This window comes from Crocuta crocuta, unplaced genomic scaffold, assembly GCF_008692635.1.
Source record: "Crocuta crocuta isolate KB4526 unplaced genomic scaffold, BGI_CrCroc_1.0 scaffold271, whole genome shotgun sequence".
NCBI lineage: Eukaryota > Metazoa > Chordata > Mammalia > Carnivora > Hyaenidae > Crocuta > Crocuta crocuta.
Window position 1 is genome coordinate 1,171,948 of NW_027527824.1, and position 21,948 is coordinate 1,193,895.

Below are 21,948 nucleotides of genomic sequence, written 5' to 3' on the forward strand. Positions count from 1 at the left end.
TCCACGCCGCGGGGCGGGGGTGTGTGTGTGTGTGTGTGTGGCTGGAACACCAGGAATCCTGCTCGTGCCTCCCACAGTGCGTGAGCCGGCTCGCTGGGGCGGGGGGCAGGCAGGCCTAGGCACGCAGAGGCAGTTCCGAGTGGCTGGAAGTCTCCTAGTCACACTCGGGAATGCCTGACGGGCGTCCTCTTCCTGTTCTCCCCTCCTCCTGTATCAGTGATCAGTTCTGAACTTGAGGCGGACGTGTTCTTTTCCAAACTTCAGAGGGTTATCATGTGCTTTAGAGGCTCAATTTGGGCTTCCGCGATGGACATCATTTGTGGGACGATTTAAAAAGCAAAACACCTCGGCCTTAACGTCCATAAGATGAATTGTGTCTGTTAAGTTTTAAGTAATTCTTTCCATAGATTTTTCTGTTAGAAACGACGTGACTAGATTTAGTTTCCTATCAGTGGGCTTTCCACGGGATGCCAAGTGATAGATATACCACTGATGCCTCCACGCAGGCCAGGGAAAAAAGGTTAGGTGTTTGAGGTGTGTTCGAGACATCACAGGAAGATGAAAACATTGAGAGGAGATTAGCCTCCTCCATTTACCCTCAGCCTATCCAGTGCTACCAATTTTGCAGAGCAACTGGTTACCGATGACTGAGGAAGAAAGTTCAGGGGTCAGGGGTCGTTTATTTAGAACGCGGCTTCCTTGCTTCTGAGAAACACAAGGTGGGAAGTAGACGTAGTGACAAGTATGGTGACGCTCACTCTCCCTTCCTGAACCCTGTGCACTCTGTTCCTTGGAGAGGAGCAGAGGATGCCGAGCTTCAGGTTAGCAGAAATGTCTGTGACTTAGCTGAAGATTAGGAGAGCTCCCTAGTAAGTGGTTAGCAAGCATTTTTAACCTCACTGATGAATAAAGGCAGCTCTCACCGTATTGTGTTTCGCGTGTCTGTGTAGCCAAGGCCCCCAGGGGTGGCAAGTGGCACCTTAGTTGTGCTAGAGTTGTGTTTGTAGGCATTAGTCAGAGAGTTGTAAAAAGACCCCCAGTGCTCACGAGGGAACCCAAAATACCTACCGGAAAAAAAAAATCACATTTCCATACCTTGCGACGTGTACATTGCTCCATATGCTTTCTTTCTCCCGTCCTTGAAATCCTGACCATCGCCGGCACCGTGACATTGCTGGGCTGTCATCTGGTGCCAAGTCCTGCTGTGTAAGGACAGCGGTGGCAAGCGGGGCCGGCCAATCCCTTTCAGCGTGGGGGAAGCAGGGCCTCCCCCGGTCCTCTCCAGTTCTGACCATTCTAGCAGCAGAGTCTCTGTTTACACCATTTTGTCGGGCACCTTGGGCTGACTGAGACGTCTTTTGCAAATTCATCAAGCGTGTGCTTTGCGGGCTGCATTTGTTAAGAGAACAGGATTCCTAGAAATGAAGCACTCGGCCAGGCCCACTGTCACCTCCCTCTCTATCTCAGGGCATGGAACTGAGAAGTTTTGAAGAAGGTAGAAACTGTTAGTGAGTTTCATTGTTCACACATCACAGATTTTGATGCCTATCTGGAAATGACCAGATCTCAGTACTGATTCTAGCTATTTGCTAGCTAATCTTAACATTAACCAGAGAGCTCTAGCAACGTGATTTGACTTGACCCAGAGAATTTTGCCAATGTATGTTTGTTTGCTCAAGATCTGGCATTCGTCAGGCACGTCGATGTTAGCCACAATTTGAATTTCTCCAGAAGCAGTCATGTATGTTTTGCAGATCAAGTAAATCAAACCTTCTAACGCACAGAGGAACATTCATTCCATGTTCTCGTACTGAAAGCCTGTGTGCCAGACACCATGGTAGGCACCCCGGGTCCTATACATAAACCTGTTTTCGTGGCAGCACAACTATATGACTTTATCTCAGTGTCTGATGCAAGTTTGTTTGCCCAAATTGTAGCTTCCCACCCACTTTGCAGCCCCAGGGACTGAATTTCCTACCCTGTCCCACCTGTGGCTTTAGATGCGATATGTATTGTGTCTTGTCAACCCTTCAGCCCATCCCAGCCCCGACCCCCATCTTTTTAACTCCTGCAACTGAGAAAACCCTGTTTGTCGTTCACTTTGACTCTTGAATGTGTCCCTTCCTGGCCAGAAACTTCCTTTGATTTCTACTGTTTACAAATAAAACTCAGCCAATCTCATTCTGTATCCCAAACATACTGATTGAAACCAATGCTGGTTTCACAAACAGTATTTTGGTTTTGCCTTTCTGAAGATGACCGAGCTTCCGATGCCTGTCAGTCTGTTTGTATATCTCCCTGCTGATTCCCGAACCCACGGCAAGAGAGCAAGGCCCAAGCATTCCTACCTGCTTTGCTTGCCTGCAAAAACAATGCCTAAGGCTGTGCGCTGGCTTCTCCAAGTTTTTCCTTTCTGCTGGTGCTTCCAACCGGTCCGTATACCTTTGCCTCTCCAAGGCAGACAGGAAGTGTCTAATTACGATTTTGTGGCCTGGGTTCTGTTGCATACCACAGATTGTCTATGTAATGTGTAGCGCACACCTCTCTTGGTGCTATTTCATTCCTGCTGTTAGTAAGAAAATGACAAAAAAATATTCATGTATAGCCAATTGATTGTGACGTGCTTGTGGTCTGTGCTTGCTCAGAAACAAACAAACAGTTTTTTTTTCCAATTATAAATAAATGCTAAAGACGAACACCACTTTCTTGATCTTATTTCCTTGGTAAGGCCCAGCTGAGTAGGCGAAGGAACCAACCTTTGCCATTTGAGCCACTCTCCACGAGAGGAGCTGTGCCTCGCAGTTTTTCTGGGGTTCTCCATAATGCAGCTTGACTCTTTTAGATGGCCTCTCAGATACTAATTGCAAGCAGTCAGAGCTAAGTGTTGGGAAAGGCGAAGACGGACCGAGAGACCCACTGGCCAACAAGGTAGTGTAACGTTCTGACCCCGTGCTGCTGGGGATGAGTGACCGCCTGCACCCAGTTCCGCGTCACCACGCTGGGAGGCTGGGCCCGGGTCCTCCACCCCACTTCCCGGCAACCTGCAGGACCGTTGGTTCTGGCTTTTTCTCCTCCCACGAGATGGCAGAGACGCCTTCACATAACCAGTCCATCTGGTCATTGTGAAGGTTCCGCCCTCCGGGGGCTGGCTCATGGTGTGGGTTATGGGGCGACAGTGTTGTGTGTGCCTGACAAGGGAAGGTGGAAACAGCCATGAGAGAGCCAAATAAGGTAACAAGGGACCTGGGCTGGTTGCTCCTATGAAGGGCAGGTGTCTTGGTACCAGGGGTGGAGAATCATGGGGCTTCATGGGGGAGAGACCCTTGGAGAATGGGTGGGATGTGGGTGTGCAGGGCACGTGGGGGCAGGCCCACAGGCAGGAGAGCAGATCTGGGAGGGAACCTCAGAGCGAGGGCCAGCTTTAACCACAGGGAGATCCTTCTGCTAAAGCGGGAGACGAAAAATTATATGCTTTTTGTATGGGATCGCTCTTCCTTTTACTAACGTATGTTGATTGCATACCTATTATGTGCCAGGCACTGTGCTGGGCACTAGGGAACCAGGATGACTGAGACCCCACCTCTGGCCCCTGTGGGGCATGAAGGAGGAGCCCATGCTAGCTGGTTCCGTGGATCAGGGGGAACTTCAGTGGATGAGCAGGTGATGACCAGGTGAACAGTCTGGGGTGGCCGAGGCAGGCCAGACAGAAGGAGCTGCAAGAGCAAAGGTGTGGAGGGGTCCAATACCAGGTGAGCACAGGGCCTGGGGGAGCAGCTCACTCAGGGAGGGGCAAGGCAAGGGCCGGAAAGTGGCAGAAACCATCATGGAAAGGCCTGGTGCCATGTGAGTGGTGGGCGGCTACTAACTGGGATCTCCATTCCATACACCCAGACTGCACCCCCCAACCTTTGCATGCTCCTTGCCATCATGCTTCTCGTCCTTCCCCACAACTCGGGCAACAGCCACAGGCCCTCTCTTGCTTTAGGCTAGGAGCTCTAGGCTGGGACTTTTATTCCATTGCTGGTCCCCAATTTCTGGGTTTTGGGGAGGAGCCATAGTGGGGCTCGATCAAGGAAACCCACTATCTATTTGTTTTCCAGATGAGCAGGAAACGCTCCACGCACTGCCTGCTTTTGTATAAGGCAGAAAACACAGAATTCAGTGCAATGAATAAAACATACATAAAAGTTTATTATTCAGCTCTTTTTTGATCAGTTCATTGTTTTGATCAAAACCAGGGATTGAGAGAGGTAGAAAGAAAGACAGGAGGAAAGCGAAGAGGTAGAAATAGAGGCCGCGAGGGAAAGAGACCAGAAATACATGTATGAGGACGCCGATAGTAAGCTGAGAAATGGTGAGGTGAACTCAGAACCAGACAGAGGGCATGAGTCAGGCAGCGGAGGGGGCAGGGAGATGGAGGGCCTTGCTGCCTTCCTCCGTGTGACCAGTGGTCTGGCCTCAGCCTGAGCCTTGGCCCGTGGCACCCCCATGCTCCCTGATGCTGCCCGAAGCCCAGGAGGCAAATCTATAATCCATCACTAGTGTTGCGTCCCCAAACAGCTACCAAACAGAATTAAAACCAGCCCACTAGTTTCAGAATAGCTCATTGCCACTACATTAGTTAGAAGTGTATTTTAATTCTTCCTTACAGTTTGTGATTTCTAAGTGAAGTCCTTCGCTCATTTTTTTTCACTAGGGTTTAAAGTGTATAACCTGCTTCTCATAGATTTGGGCAGTGTTGAGTCCCTCTGCACAAAGCCTATGAACCCCCTTAATGTGTCGTCATGGCTTCAAGGTCCTTTGCTAAAATGTCTTGAAGCAGTTTACATTTTCAGGACCACAGGTATTAAAGCTTTCTTTGAGCATGTAGCCTGTGGATTCCATCTACCCCAGCCCCACCTAAGGCCAGGTAGGCAGGACCCTCCCCCAGCCCCACCTAAGGCCACCGAGGCAGGAGAGGCAGCTGTTTCAAAAGAATAGCATGAAACCTTTCTTAGACTCCACTCTTCCAGAAGCAGGTACAGAGCCCGAAGCTGCTCCTTCCCACTGGCCTCTGAGGCACAGACCCTTACAACAGCCAGGCCACCCTGGAATGCCTGTAACAGAATCCGCGTCACCACATACTTTCTCATGTGAGCCAGTTGACAATGGCAGTGACTTGGGCATCTCCAGGTCCGTGCTAGCTGTACAACCCTGTGTCATTCCCTGAGCGCTCTCCGCCTCACTGTCCACCTCTGAAAATGGGGACATTGACACCCACCTCAGAGGAGATGAGCCAGGGTGAAATGACACAATGGCCATAGGGAACCCACATGGACACTAAATACAGGTCATTTCAGGCCGTTCCCCTTCCTTTTACAGTGCTTGACGGGTCCGCGTTCACTAGCTTCCTGATAGAGAGTTAGCGTTAGGTCATTTTGGATAATACTCGAGGTCAATTGAGGCAAACGCTCTGATTAAGAAGAATACTTTTAAAGAATTCTAGCTGTTGAATCACCTTGAGTCCACAGACCTAAACAATAATATTTTAACAGTTTGTATGTATCGACTGCCCACAAAGCGTTTCTTTCTGGGCTGTTCTATCGACCCCTCTGGGTCTGGAGCAAGTGTCTGTGCCAGGTTAACAGAAACGGGGGCTCAGAGAGGAAGGGCACCTGCATGGAGCCCGGGGCTTCTGGCCCACCGCCTGTGCTTATTCTCCCCTTCACCTGAGGGAGGCTGGCACTGGCTGGAAGTGAATAGGGCTTCAGTTATCAAGCTGGACTCTCGACTGAAACTATCCCCACACCTCACTGCAGGGCCTCCCGCAGGCTTACCTTGAATGTTCTTTAAATCTTGGGACCCAGATACAAATTTGGGGGTATTAAGATTTGACCAGGTCTCCCCGTACCATGGGCTCAAACATCCTGACTGAACTGACCAACTGCCTCAGCCAAATATAAAGGTTTATCTCCCTGGGGTACTAAATTAACTGGGTAACTAAATTGCGTGGTTATTGAACACAGAATGATCCAACAAATTCTTCATTCCAGAGAACTATATTCGGTGCTAGAAATACCAAGATAAAACTGGCATCCACTACCTGAGGCACTGGGTCAGAGACCACTGTTTTGTGCTTTTAATTTCCAGCAGTAGAACTGAGCTTCACTGTCTGTCCCTTGTCCTCATATAAATGGTCCTTAATTGCTGGTTAACTTGACATTGTCTGTAACTGTCTCAACCCAGACATCTTATCTGGGGCCAAGAGAGTTTCAGATGCTGAGATAAATAAGTTCCTGCCGTGGCTACTGGTTTAAGTTGCCAGAGGGATCTTTAGAACATGCAGATCTGACCATGTCACACCCTGCCTTCAACCATCCGTGGGCTGCTTGTGGCCCGCAGAAGCTTCCTGTCCCCTCGGTGCACCATGCTGCTTCTCACCTCCATGCCTTTACCCACGCCACCCCACCTGGCCCGATTGCCCTTCTGCTTCTCCACCTGGCTAACTCATCCTTCGAGACTCTGCTCAGGGGACTGCTCCAGGAAGCCTTTCCCGCACCTCCCGCGCTGGGTAAGATGCTCCCTGTGTGTGTCTTCATCACAGAACTCACCACGTGTACTGTGCCATCTGCTCATGTGTGTGTCCCCCACGCTGGACTGTGCCCACCCCCCAGGGCCAGGACCAGCTCCTTCTGTTCACCTTTGTCGCCCTAGCTGCTGGCCCAACGCCTACCTCAGAGAACGTCTTATACGTGGTTTGTTGAATGAGTAATGAGTGAGCGAATGAATGAGGATTTTCACCATCTGCCTCCATATTCACCACGGCGCTTCCACAAGGCCTTATTCTGCCTAATAACTGCCTCTGCTCGTACGAAAAGGGTGATTTCAAGAAGGGTCATGGCACAGATCACAGAGCTGTGGGTGGCTGCTTTTGTGATGGCCAGCCTACCTCTGTCCTTTACGTAGCCACTTTTTCTAAACGGGCCTGACTTCAAAAAAGCATAGACTCTTGGCTGGAGGGTAATCTTAAGAGGTCGGCTAATCCCACCCCCTGCCCAGTGCAGAGCTCCTTACTTGATGACGGCAGAGAGCCATCCCCTGGGGAGGTGGCTTAGGAAGAAAGGCTGGGAGGTAGAGCCAACAGGCCTGGTTTTAAATCCAAGCTCTCCTGCTTACTAGCTGTGTGACCTTAAATGAATCTTAATTTCTATGAGCCCCAGAGAGATCAGAGTAATGCAAGTATCCACCACTATCCAAATCTGTTTGGTTCCCAAATCTAGAAAGTAGCAGTTTGGTCAGCAAGGGACATAGCTGTTTTTCTTGTTGTTGTTGTTGTTTTTTTAAGTTTATCTATCCATTTTTGAGAGAGAGAGAGAGAGAGAACACAAGTCGGGGAGGGGCAGAGAGAGGGGAGCGGTTGGGGGGAGACACAGAATCTGAAGCAGGCCTCAGGCTCTGAGCTGTCAGCATAGAGCCTGACCTGGGGATCAAACCTATGAACCATGAGCTCATCACCTGACCCGAAGTCAGTTGCTTAACTGACTGCGCTACCCAGGCACCCCAAGAAAGGAACATAGTTTTATTTGAACCTTTGGTTCCAGAGTTTGGGATCGCAGGTGGTAAGAGTGTAATAGCTGGCAATACCTGCTTCTGATCCACAGGTCTGTCTCTTGTGAGGGCCCAGTGAAGATGCATGTGACAGTCCTCTGTCAACAGCAAAGTGGAACACCCTTGTCAATAGTTCACTTTCTGGATGGTCTCACTTCCTATTCACTTCCAACCCTTGGTCCCAGCGATGTGGTGGCTGGAGCCACGTGTGGTATATCCACTCCCTCTGTCACACCATCGCCTGAGACAGAGCCCACCTAGTGCTGGTTCTTGTCACCCTCCTCCCTCCCCAGCCCTTCCCCAGCCCCTCCTCTCTGAACTCACCCCGTATAGATTCCATTTCCGCAATTACATGTTCATTTTAATTGAGCCCCTCTGGACACATGAAACCAATTTTGATTAATTGCTCAAGATCCCAGTCTCTGCTTTAGATAGGGTGGGAAGAAGGACAAAAATGGATTTGCAAGTTCCCAGGAGCACAGAACTAGACCAGAACTGAGCCTTTACTGTCTGGTTGCCTGAGTTTAGCACTTTACATTTTTAAAAAGGGTCATTAACAGGACTATCAGACTCCTGGCAGCCCATCGAAGCAGTCAACTATGCCCTTGACTTTGCCTTCTTGGTGCTAAAACAGCCAAGGATGCTTTTCTAAAAACTTATCATACAACTGGGAATTTATTTAATTTTTCTTAGCAGGTTATCTCTAGAAAAGATGTTTAACAGCAGAAAGAAAACCACCACCACCACAGGGCAGAAAACCTAGCCATCTAGCACCAAGGCAGCCATCTCCCCGCGCTTCATAAGCACATGCCTGCCTGCAGGGAACCTGGAGTCTGGCTCCACTTCTGTGAAATGCAGAGTGGACACAGCCTCAGGGAAGGAAAAGAAAGCGTGTTTGGCTTTCATACCTCAGTCCTCACTGAATCCTCACAGAAGGCTGGAGAGTCCAGAGGTCTTCCACAAAGAAACCAAGTCTTGATGCTTAAGTGACAAAGTCACACAGCCTGTAAGAGGTGAGCCAGGATCTGAAGCCAGGTTTGGGTTACTAACGCCCCCTCTTCGTCCAGCACTTGGGACCACCTCTAGGATTCGGTCGGGAAGATGTGCATTCTCCTAAAATGGCAGCATCTTCCTCCTGTCCTTTCCCTGTTCCAAATCCTTCAGTGACCCTAGGTGCTCTCATCATCTGTGGAAAATGAGTCAGGTAAAGGTCACAGATGCTGTCTGATGAGCACAGTCACTTTCTGCCTGATGACCCCCACCCAGAATGAAGCCTTGTGGTGGCAGCATTTTCCCCAGCTGTGGTCCTAACTGTTTCCCCCTGTGCTGATGCGCCACATCTGGGTGCATTCTGTGTGGCTCCAGGCTGGGAGACCGATTGGCAGCCATACAGATAGGGCGTACAGGTATGGGCATAGATGGGCACTCTTAGGCCAGGATGCTACTGCTTTCTGTGACTGTCTTCTTTGCCAGGGTCTGCTGAGTGTCAGGCAGTAAGCCCAGGGGGGTGGTTGTGTAGGGAATGTGGGAAGGGCTGAGGTGAAGAGGGACCAGTGGCTGGGGGCCTGGCCCCCAGAGGTGCAACTGTCTCAAGAGACGCAGTGGGAGCTAGGAGCTGGGGAACCTTCAGAGGTCGGTGGCCCCAGCCTCCCACACCAGGCAGAACGAGGCAGGGGCGTCTCAAAGCCAGACCCTGCTCAGATGTCAGCAGAGGGATCTGGAATCTCTCTAGTTGAAGTCCCGCTCCTCAGGGATATGGTTGTAGAGAAGAGAGAGCTTGATTAAAAGTCTGGCCTCCTTGGTTGAGGTCTCAACATCACCGCAAGCGTACCCTGCGACCTTGGGCACCCCACTTCCACCCACAGATGGGAGACGGGGCAGGGGTGCGGGTTGCACACACCCCCCCCCGCCCCATGCCTCCCAGCTGCTGGCCGACAGGGCTGCCCTGAGAATGCTGTGTGCCACACTGTATGTCAAGCCCTGCTAGAAACAATAAAGAGAAGTCACTTACCCGTTTAAAAGGACAAAAAGGTACTGAGGCAGTTAAGAGTAGGACATGATGTGCGTGTCATGGAAACGTGGCTGTTAGAATTTGACCTTGTTTGAGTGGTATTTACAGTCTCTCCCTACTATGTGCCCTGCCCACCCCATTCCAGAGCTCCCCGGTTCTCCGTGGCTTGGCATGTAGTAGGCATTTATTACATGTTCTCAGAAATAAGGAAGGAAGCGGGGGGGAGGAGAGAGGGAGGGAGGGAAGGAAAGAGAGGAAAGAGAGGTGAAGTCGATGGCGGTCTCTGGTCTCGCCCCAGCCTGGAGAGGCAGCTGTAAAGCAGTTGGTAACCCATGTGACGGGGCTGCTGTGAGCAGGGAGGGAACATAGGAAGAGCGGTGAGCCTGCAGGTGGAAGGTTCCACTGAGAACGTGACTCTGGACCTGACTCTCTACTCCCAGAGGAGGAGAAGGGATAACCAGACAGATGGGGAGGGGGGCAGTGGCCAGCGGTGCTCTCGGGGCCCAGAGGGAGCTAAAGCAGCCGAGTGCTGTATGGATGGAGGGCAGAGGCGGTGCGTCCTGCTTGGAGACCACACCTGCTGTATCATTTTCAGTTCTGGGGGGTCACACTTTCCAAAGGAGTTGTGGGGGTCAACCTAGATGTGTTGTGAGGAGAGCAGTCGGGACAGCGAGGGCTCCGGAAACCAAATATCTGAGCTGTTGTCAGGTGTATGTTGCCCAGAGAATCCAAGGAGAAGGATCGCTGCCCCTCCAAATAGCTGAGAAGCTGTCCCGGAACAGGCCGCATGGCATTCTCACAGAGGGCGACACCTGAGCACAGAACCTGGAGCGGGGCAGGGGTGGGAGGGAGCAGAGTGACCAAAACACAGGTTTCTGCTCAGGCTCTAAACACTAGGCCACCGGGAGGTGTGTGCCCTACCTCGGGGCAGCGTGGGCAGTGGAGGGGCCCGTCGGCAGGGAGAGAGTGACAGAACTCAGGACCCAATGACTCTTAGGAGTTGTGCTTGCCTGGAGCAGGCAGGGAAGGCTTCTCTAGCAAAGCGCCGTCTTTGCCCTGGAAAGGACCTTGGGCCTCCCTGGGGTCAGGGCTGGTGGGGGTGCCGGCACCCTGGCAGTGTTACAGGGTGCCTGGTGTGTGCTTCTGGGTCTGTCCCCTGCTCCCCACCCCAGGGGCTCCTGAAGGGCCCAGATCTCATTTACTCCAGCGCCCCCAGCCCAGGGCCTGACCCAGCGTGGGGGCTCAGCAGACTTTGTCCAATGAATGGATAAAAGAGGGAAAAAAATAAAGAGTGAAAGCGACACACCAGCCATCTGTTACTCGCACAAATGTCTGCAGGCACTACCGTGAGGCAGACACTAGACACTAGTGATGCAAAGGTGAACCAGACACAGCCCATGGGCCAGCAGGAGAGTCAGGTCGTTACCAAACACCAGGATAATTGCTGACATTGAGACCACCATGGAGCCTGTCACGGAGAGAGGCAGGCACAGGAGTCCTTGTTTTGAGAATGCCTTGTCTCCTGCAGATTCTTCATAAGAATAATGAGCCTTTCCAAGATGCTTTCCTTGGCCCTCCCCCTCTGGTAGCTGCATTTCCTATCCTGCCTTGGGAGCGTTGTTTGTGTCTGGAAAATGTGAGCTCCTAGATGAGACCCATGGGGGCAGACAGGAGGAGAGCAAAGCCATCAAATTACCGTGTCCACTGTCTCCCCAGCCTTCTGCCAGAGCCCCGAGGTGCAGTTGGCCTGGGCCCTGCCTCAGCCCCTCCTGCCTATCTTTGCTCCAAGTGAGTTTGCTCCATCCCTTCTATTTATTAAGATGTCGAGAGGCGCATGTTTCAGTCCTGGACCTGCTATCCATTAGCTGTGTGGCTATGGGAGAGTCACTTGCCCACTCTGAGCCACTTTCCCATCACAGAGTAACACAATTGGACTAGATCATTGAGTCCCTCTTTGGAAGTAACATCTACTAAACCCCCGTATTCCAGGGGTCATGCCATGAGTGTTCACATGAACTAATCCTCCCTAGAAGGTGAGCACTATAATCCCCATCTTACAGATTATGGATGCGGAGGCATAAAGGCCAGCATGCCTGCAGTGACATCCCCTGTGCTAGAAAGGTGTTGGGTCGTCATTCAAACCCAGCTTTTCTGGCCCCCGACCCAGTCCATGCACTCCCCACCTCCCGCCCCTCCTGCCATGGGCTGCCCTTTACATTATAAGAAATGATCTGTGTTAAAGCACCTGGCACATGGCTATTGCTCAGAAAATAGGAGTTTCTTTCTTCCTCAAGGTTTTTCCAAGCTGTGGAGGGCAGGGAATTCACAGACAGAGCCCATAGGTCCTTGATTCTTGAACAGGGCCCTACTTAGGAGCACTGCCCCAGTTCTGGGATGCTTTGATGGTGCATCATGAGACAGTCTGGGGAGGAAAAAAAGAGAGAAAAAACCACATGGGTGGATTATGGGATTAGAATTGTGTGCAAGGGCAGGAATCCAGCAGGAGGGAAGGAAGCCCTTTCTCCAGATAGTCTCTGGCAGGGCTCGCTAATCCTGTTTCCAGACTCTGATAAAGCATAGACCCAAGGCCAGTGTGTGTGTGCCCAGGAGGCAATTGCCTGTCTCCATGGTAACAGGAGGAAGGGCAGAAAATTAAGTTCCTAAGACTTAGGATGTCTCATGTAACCTTGGAACATTAAATTTTGCAAATAAGACAGAGCCCAGCACAGAAAAGCTCTCATTTATTCATTCATTTGACAAGTATTTAGTTGGGGTATTCCCTGCTGTTTTAGGTACAGACGATATAGTGATATGCAAAGTCAGCATGGCCCTGCCCTCTGAAAGCTTCAATCTAGTAGGGGAAACAATCCAAAAGAATGCAAGTAATAAGCTGCGTTAAGGGGTAGGAAAGAAAGTGCAGAGACTAGGGAGCCAGGTAGCAGGCGACCTGGTCACATGGGTGGGATCAGGGAAGGCTTCCCTGGGAAAGAGAGCTAGGGGATGAGTCCAAATTAACCAGGGCAGAGGGAGCAAGAGAATGTTCTTGGAGGAGACAATAGCACATGCAAAACTGGAAATGGAAAGGAGCAGGGCACACTGAGGAACAGAACAAAGTCCTGAGGCTGGGGGACATAGAGTCAGGAGGGCAGTGGGGACAGGCTGCTCAGCTAGATGGGGCTATGTAACAGGTTTCACTCTTTTTTTTTTTTTTTAATGTTTATTACTTTTTGAAAGAGAGAGAGACAGCACACGAGCAAGGGAGGGGTAGAGAGAGAGACACACACACATAGAATCTCAAGCAGGCTCCAGGCTCTGAGCTGTCAGCACAGAGCCTGACGTGGGGCTCAACCTCATGGACCACAAGATCATGACCTGAGACGCTCAACCAACTGAGCCACACAGGTTTTGCTCTTGATGCTGAGTGCAACGAGAGCCATGAAGAGTTGTAAGCAAAGAGGGTTGCTTTTTGGAAAGGTCATTCTGATTTCTGTATGAAGAATGGATTGGAGGAGGAGGAAAGGATAGCAGTTAGGGGGCTGTGACAGTGGTCCATGGAAATGATGACACAGCTGGTGGAGGAAAGAAAAGGAGGGAAATAAGTGGGAACACTCAAGAGATAAATGTTAGGAGCTGGAACGTGTGGTTCCTGATGGATTAGGTGAAGGTTTTATGGAAGAAGGAGGCATCAAGGATAACTCTGAGTTTCTGGCCAGGGTCATGAGATGAATGATGAACCAGGTCTCAGGAGCAATAATTAGTAAATCTTTCTGTTTGACCTTCTTTGTGGCAGGTATTGTGCTGGGAACTGGGCCGGGAGGATGGTCCCTGCCATCAGGCAGCTCACGGTCACACTGGGGGAAACTGACATTAATTGCGGCATCTGTGAATGTGGGAGAGACTGTAAAATGGTGCGGCAAGGGGAAGCTCATTTGGAGAGATGCAACCAGGACCTTGGGGGAAAGTGGGGTCTGAACTGAACCGTCAAAGCCAGACAGGGTGAAGCGGGTAAAGGGGGGCAATCCAGGAGGCAGAAGCAAGAAACAAAGCCCTGGGAACGTCTAAAACAGCACAGGCTGGCCAGAGGACAGTGCCAGGAGAGTGAGGCTGCAGGGCGGGTCGCCCCTCTCCCTGCCTTCCTCCAGGGCTCCCCCAAGGGCCCAGTGAACTAAAGTAAGGAGGATGTGAGCATTTAGTAAGCTGTTACTACAGTTCATGGGAATGGACTCAACCACGTGATGCACCAAAGTACTCTTAAGAAATCTCGAGAATTGTGATTTCACGCCCCTGCCCAACAGGATCATCTGATCCTCTGTTGTAAGAGTTCCTGACATTTGTATTGTTATCCTCATTTTGTAAGTGGAGAAACTGAGGTCTCTAGTGGTTGAGTCATTGCCCAAAATCTTGCAGGCAATAAACAGCACAGAAGCCTCAAGATAAACCCAACAGGTTTTTTGTTTCAGAGAGGATGTGCAGGCTGGGAGGCAGAGGGGGTCCTTGGCATGTGCTGTCCTGAAAAGGTCTGCAGCTGGCTCGGGGCTCTAGATTTGGTTGTGCAGGTGGGGCCGTGCCCGAGGACATGCCCACACCAAGGACAGTTGGCCTGGGGGCCAAAAGGGCTGAATCCAGCCCGTCTCACCTTGCTGACTGGCTGAGGGTGCAACTTAGAATCATTCACATAGGCGGCACTGTGCAGGCGGCCTCTGGCGGCCTTACTGGGAATGGCAGGGCATTTTATAGATGGGGAGACTGGCGAGGCGCTGTGGAGCCACGTGATGGCCAGTCAGTGTCAATGAGAGTTTTATGTTGTCCTTGAGGGTGGTTCTGTCCATAGGAAAACCAACTGAGGCTGCATTGGTTTTATTAATTATTATTATTATTTTAAGACTTTATTTTTAAGTAATCTCTACACCCAACATGGGGCTCAAACTCACAACCCCAAGACCAAGAGTCACATGTTCCACTGACTGAGCCAGCCAGGTGCCCCAAGGCTGCTTTGGTTTTAAAAATGAATGCTTAATTTATAAAAGTAATACATTTTAAAAATCTAGTAAAATTCAACAGTCTCTTGTAAGGGGGATTTTATAACCTAATTAATTCAGTTCCCTTAAAAATAATTTAAATTAAATTACAAGTAATTTACAACAAACTGGGACACCTGAACGGCTCAGTTGGTTAAGCATCTGACCTCATCTCAGGTCACGATCTCATAATTTGTGGGTTCAAGCCCCACATCGGCCTCTGTGCTGATAACTCAGAGCCTGGAGCCTGCTTCAGATTCTGTGTCTCCCTCCCTCTCTGCCCCTCCCCTGTTCATACTCTGTCTCTCTCAAAAATAAATAAACATTAAAAAATAAATAAAACAAAATAAACTTAAAAAACTATTGGGTTATCATAAAAGTTCCATCATTGTTTTTAAAACCTATAAAATTGTCTTCTTTCAACTTAAAATTGCAAATCTAAATTAATTATTCCATTATACATTTTATATTGGAATCACAAAGCTAATGTTAGATATTCTAATATGCCAAATTATTTTTAACATCACAAATATTTTCAAAATCAATCTACATAGATTTTTCCTTAACTTAATACCCAAAAAGGATAATATTGTAGATTTGGTTTATCAATTTTATCATTTCTAATCTTCATTCTAAACCTTCCCATGAGTAAAGACACTTACTAAGGAACAGCTTCACCAGCCAAAGCAATCTAGGGCTATACACGGGGTTAGCTCACAGGTGGCTAAGAGGCTCATTCAACAGAAATGTGAGCATGGCACGGGGGCCAGGGCCTCAAATATCCAGGGAAATGCATTTTCCCCTTCCATTGTATCTCCATGCCAGTCAAGGACCTCCTGTTTCATTTCCATGCCAGCCAGCCCCCCCCCCATTCTATCTCCACGCCAGCCAGGCCCCCCTGTTTCATCTCCATGCCAGCCAGGGTCGCTAAGTCTATGTGCTGCCAGTGAGGTAGGTTTTGCAGGGTGAGCTCCAGATATCAAGCTAAGCCCTGTCACTTTTTGTGTCTCCTCCCTCAGCTCAGTCTCTCCTTCAGCACGACCCAGGTTGTTCACTATCTGATAGGATTCCTCCAATCCACTTCCTACTTGGTTCTACTCTGAATTAGGTGGTTTTTATTTCCTCTCTGGCCAGCCATCAAGTATTAGACGTATTTTAATGCCATCTTTGGATTCGCCATACTTCCAGTGGCCTTGCCTGGCTCTCCCTGCAAACGTTAAGGTCCCACTGATGGCAGCCAGCTGTGTCCAGCTGGCCAGAGAAGCTGTGCTCTGTGTCATGCTGAGCTAGCAAGCCACCTTGACCTCTGTCAGTCCACTGCGATGCTCAGAAACATCCAGAGGGATTGACAGAGAGTCTGCCCATGCCTTTGGGTACTCTGCTGAGAGACATAGGCCCCTAGGTAGTTCAAGACACTAAATACAGTAAAAAGCTCCTGGATCAGGAGGACATGTCAGAATGAAAATAGTCCAAATATGTGTAACTTGACTTCTAAGTAAATAGAAAAATAATTTTTTAACTTTTTATTTATTTATTTTGAGAGAGAGAGAGAGAGAGAACAGGGGAAGGGCAGAGAAAGAGGAAGAGAGAGAATCCCAAGCAGGCTCTGTGCTATCAGCACAGAGCCTGACATGGGGCTCGATCTTATGACCATGGGATCATGACCTGAGTCGAAACCAAGGGTCCATTGCTTAACTAACTGAGCCACCCAGCCACCCCATAAATAGAAAAATAATTGTAATATTGCATAGTAATATCATGGTACAAGATGCTCTGTGTACATGACCTCTAATCATAAACTTCTGAGTAAATATCATTATATCGAATGAAATAGATGACAAACTTGAGGCCCATAGAGATGAAACCATCAGGAACGATGGAAGTGTTAGCAGGTAGGGGTCTTATTGGACCAGCTTTCATAAGCAGGTAAGACATAGTCCTAAAAGCTGAAGGGAACTGTTAAAATGTTGAAGAGTAATTAAGCTTAAAGACCTGATTGGCTACAGAGTGTAAAAGAGTAATAATAGTTACCCTGTGCAGAGCAGCCTCTGCATGCCCGGCATGACCGGGAGCGGAGAACAGGCTCCAGGAGCAGAAAGACCCAGACTCTAGAGCCCACGGAGGTCTTCACTTTCCAAATCACGTGCTCTCTGGACCTCAGTTTCTTCATCTGACAAGTAAGGGTAGTTCAATCCTCCCCACATGCTTCATAGGGTCATGGGGTGGCTGAAATGAGCTATGAGAAGAAGTGATTGGGAAAGCGGAATGTGCTTAGATGTGCAAGGGTTTGGGACACTGGCCGGGTGGCCACGCCTGGCCTGCGAGGAAGGAATGTGTGTTCTAAACTAGAGTGACGGGCTCTGAGTGTGGCACTGAATGTGTCAGTGATGTCGCCCGCTGCCCACGATGTGAATGGGCCAAGGTTACAAGGCAGGTGTCTGCACAGTAAAGCCTGGTCAGAGGGTTGGATTCAGCTGCAGGGGGATCAGCCCCAGAGCCTTGGAGTAAGCGAGGGCAAGGGGCCACGAACAGTAGAGGGAGCCAGAAGCAGGGGTAGAGGGAGGGGAGCAGGGCCTCCTCACACTCTGAATGGAGAGTCACTGCCACTCACCTACCAAAGGCGGGAAAGATGGCAGTGGCGCAGGCAACAATGTGGTGCATTGTCTATAGAGAATTTAAATGCAGTAAGAAAAACCAATGAAAAACCACTCTGCTTTTTATTATCACCTTGTGCAGGCCATCCTAAACAATGTTAATGAGAAAATACTTTCCCCCTAGCAGGAAGAGGAGTCAGAGGGACATCCTCCTGCCCTCTTTCTTTTATATATATCTATGTTTATTTATTTGGGGAGAGGAGGGGCAGAGAGAGAGACACAGAATCCAAAACAGGCTCCAGGCTCTGAACTGTCAGCACAGAGCCTGACGTGGGGCTCGAACTCATTAACCATAACATCATGACCTGAGCCGAAGTTGGATGCTTAACCCACTGAGCCACCCAGCTGCCCCTATCCTGCCTTCTTTCTTATCCCTCTCCACAGTCAGCCCTTAACAGGGGATTTAGGGGGTGGGAAGGAGGGAAGAGGCTTGGAGGCCCTGAGAAGAGGAAAGTGTCCTGGCCTCTAGGGTCATCCAAGGGATGGCTAAGATGGGCTCACAGGAGGGCCCCGCTCTCATGGAGGAAGGGAGAGCAGCCTGGGAGGAGTATGGGGTGGATGGGCTGCTGGGATGCCCACAGCCACAGGAGGACTCTCAGTCCTGCTACAGCACTGCCTTGGTCAGCCAGGTGCCCCCCCCCCCCCACTGTGCCACGCGCAGGTTATAATCAATTGGCAAGCACATTGAATGACTGATTCCTGAGCCTGCCCCTCTCCCCGTTCCACGTTCTGTACCAGGAACATGGAAATCAGATTCTCCTCTCGGCTCTCTGGCAAGAGCTGCCCTGCCCAGGCTCCACTAGGCTGAGACTTCTCAGGCAATCTGTGCTCTGCCCAATCCTTGGCCTGAGTGCTGGCCCTCACAGTGACTACCTCTCTCTCCTCTACAGGAGCCAGGGTGAACTCACCAGTGACTCACGTAAGAATCAAGGTCCTGTAGCCACAGAGCCAGACAAGGATCAAAGTCCTATGGACCCAGGGCCTCTGAAAGATCAAGGTCCTGTGATCCAAGATCGTCCAAAAGATCAAAGCCCTCTGGTCCCAGAGCCTCTGAAGGGTCAAGCTCCTGTGGTCTCAGGGCCTCTGAAGGATCTAGGTCCTGTGGGCCCCGCACCAGTTAAGGATCAAGATCATGTAGCCCCTGAGCCTTTAAAGAATGAAGGGTCTATGGTCGCAGCACCAGTAAAAGACCAAGGTTCCTTGGTCCCAGTGCCTCCGAAGAACCAAAGTCCTATGGCTCCAGCAACAGTTAAGGATCAAGGTTCCATGGTACCAGAGCCTCTAAAGGCTCAAGGGCCCATGGTCCCAGCGCCTGTCAAAGATCAAAGCCCCATGGTGCCTGAGCCTGTGGATCAAGGTCCCATGGTCTCAGCACTGAGCAAGGATCAAGGTCCTATGGTTCCAGAGCATCTGAAGGATCAACATGCCACAGTCATAGCACCTATGAAGAATGAAAGTCCTGTGCTCTCTGAGCCTGTAAAGAGTCAAGGTTTACTGGTTCTGGAGCCAGCCAGGGATCATGGTGGAGTGGCCCCAGAGCTTCTGAAGGATCAAGATTCTGTGCTTGCGGCACATGTCAAGAATCAAGGTCCTGTGGTCCCAGCACTAGTCAAGGATCAAGCTCCCGTGGTCCCAGAGCCTCCAAAGAATCATGATCCCGTGGTCCCTGAGCCTGTGAAGAATCAAGTTCCTATAATCCCAGTGCCTCTGAAAGATCAAGACCTGCTGGTGTCACCGCCAGCAAAGGACCAAGGTCCTATAGTCCCTGAACCTCTGAAGACTCAAGGTCCCAGGGGCCCTCAGCTGCCCACTGTCCCACCTCCACCCCCAGTCATGATCCCAACTGTCCCCCATGCGGAATACATTGAGAGTTCCCCTTGATACTCGCCTCTCGACACACCAAGGAAGGATCTGGCAGTGGAAGTGCTCCCTCCCGGGGTAGCGAAGACACATATTTAATCTGCATGAAACATGTACTGTATAGTCTTGCTGGAATCTAATAAAGCTGTTCCCTCTGGCGCAGCAGTGTCTTTGGCTCTACCTGAGTGTGTGTGTGTGTGTGTGTGTGTGTATGCGCGTGCACGCACACGTGCACGCCATGCACATTTAAAAGAGGGCATGCAGGACTCTCTGCGTGTATCCATCTGGGTCAGATGAGTCTGACAAACTCCCAGCTCTGCGAGTAGATAGTGTAAGATCGGGGCGGGGAATGCTAGAAGACTGAGGACAGGACACCATGATGAGGATGTGGGGCAGGACAAGCCCATGTCTCTCCTTCACTCTTACTCCCACAACACTTCACTTCTGACACCACACATAAAACAATTAGTCAACACCAGCTGGATGTCCTGTGATTTGACTCAATTCTGACACTATCCCCCTGGGGATAGCGTCAGACTCCACAGGTTTTAAGGACTCAGTCCCACATGATTGCTCCCACACCCCCATTTCAGATGCCAACTGAAGTCCTGGCTGTTATTTACACTTCTGGCTGCAGGCTATAAATTGGGATTTCCACAACCCCCTACTTGGGTTCAATAATTTACTAGAATGTCTCAGGGAACTCAGGGCAACACTTATGTTTACCGGTTTATCATTAAAGGATAAAGGATACAGATGAACATCCGGATGGAAGAGAAGGAGGAAGGGGCATGAAGTTTCCACACGCTCACCAGGCACACCATGCTCTCAGTATCTCCAGCAACCCAGAAGCTCTGGAGGCTTCATCATGTAGGCATGGTCAATCATTAACTCAATATCCAGCCCCTCTCCCATTCCCAGAGGATAAGGGTAGGACTTAAAGTTCAAGCTTAGTCTTTCTGGTGACCAGCACCCATCTGGAAGCTATCCAGGAGACTACCAAGAGTTGCCTCATTAAAACAAAGGACAGTCCTATCATCTAGGAGTTCTAAGAGTTTTAGGAGCTCTGTGCCAGGAACCAGGGATGGAGAACAATGCATATATTTCCTATTATCTCACAGGTTGGGTCCCATGAATGCCTAGGAACAGATACCAAGCCACAGCAGGCTGAGCTCCGGACTGGTCAGAGTTGAAGCCCAAAGAGGGAAGAAGAACAGGGGCTCAGCGGGCCCAAGGTAATTCTGGGTGACAGTTTTTTATCAAGGGCTCAGTCCTAAAGCTCATCCAGAGGTCACGCTTCTTAAGCAAACCAGGCCTCTAAACATAAGAGTTCCAGGACACTCATGAGGGTAGAACCTAACATCTGCTCATCCCATGCCGTATCCAGGACAGCTTGGCCAAGGCTTCTAAAACAATGCCTGAGGTGCCTCGTTCATTTACAACAGACTTTTACTTAGCGCCCATTCTATCTTGCTCATCGTTGGGCATGGAAGTCACATTGGGAAAGAAGCCTCAGTCTTACGGCAATAAAAGGTGGTGTGGGATGAGGCCCTAGGACGACTAAAGGGGTGGCCTTGAGAGAATGCATGGTGGGAGCATCCAGGAAGGCTCCTCAGAGAAAGTGGCCATGGAGTACAGACAGCTCGGGCAGGGGCGATGAAGGGTGTGGGTACAAGGGCCTGGGTAAGCCCCTTCTAGAAAGTCCTTGAATGAAAGGTAGTGGATTTGCATGAGGGCTTGACCAAGGGGTGTGGCAGGTCTCTGGGGCAGAAGACTGGGACCAGGCTGAGGTGACCAGTTCTCTGAACCTGAGGACCTGAGGGAGGGAGGCAGGCCGGGGCAGAACGCTGGGGTACTGCCAACAGGGCTGAAGCTGCACCTTGGTCAGAGGTGAGTCCTGTAAAGACGGCCCTGCTGTGTGGGTCACAATAACCTCAGAGCCCTGGGGGCCTGGGGGCATCAGGGAAGCTCCGCCCATTGCCCCACCACAGCTAAGGAGCACTCGAACTCCTTTAGGGCCTTTAAGACCCATCATGGGCACATAACCCCTTTTAAAGGTCTCTTTTTTTTAACAGTGTTTTTTTTTTTTTTTTTTTAGTTTATTTATTTTGAGAGAGAGCAGGAGAGGGACAAAGAGAGAGGGAGAAAGAATCCTAAGCAAACCCGCACTGTCAGTGCAGAGCCCGATGTGGGGCTCAAAGCCACAAACTATGAGATCATGACTTGAGCTGAAATCAAAGAGTCAGATGCTTAACCTACTGAGTCACCCAAGGGCCCCTTAAAGGTCTTTTTTTATTATTATTATTTTTTAAAACTTTTTAAAACTATATTTTCCAGTTAGCTAACATAAAATGTATACAGTGTGCTCTTGGCTTTGGGAGTAGATTCCCATGATTCATCACTTACATACAACAGGGTTTTTTTTTTAAATGTTTATTTATTTTTGAGAGAGAGAGAGAGCACGTGAGCAGAGGAGGGGCAGAGAGAGAGGGAGACACAGAATCTGAAGCAGGCTCCAGCCTCTGAGCTGTCCGCACAGAGCCCGATGAGAGCTCCAACCCATGAACTTCAAGATCATGACTTCAGCCAAAGTCGGATGCTTAACCAACTGAGCCACCTAGGTGCCCCCATACAACAGTTTTTAAATGATTCCCTTTAAGGTAACTCAGCTTGGTTGTTAGAGAGAAACTGTCACAGGAAATACTGATGACTTCCAAAGAGTCAGTGTTTTGAGCAACTGGTCCCAAGCCTACCTCCTCACTCCATTCCCAATAGCACCAGGGCTTTCTGCCCCCAAGAAACTGTTCTCTCTCTCTCT

General features: G+C 50.0%; 1 protein-coding gene across 1 annotated transcript in view; it reads left to right on the forward strand.

The window, feature by feature from the left end:
- Nucleotides 1-19,292, forward strand: part of MAP6 (microtubule associated protein 6) — a 74,283-nt gene extending 54,991 nt beyond the window's left edge. Inside the window, exon 4 of the mRNA XM_077776323.1 lies at nucleotides 18,161-19,292. Coding sequence (XP_077632449.1) covers nucleotides 18,161-19,151 — 991 coding nt within the window. The 3' untranslated portion in view covers nucleotides 19,152-19,292. The remainder of the gene's footprint in view (nucleotides 1-18,160) is intronic.
- Nucleotides 19,293-21,948: the final 2,656 nt, after the last annotated feature.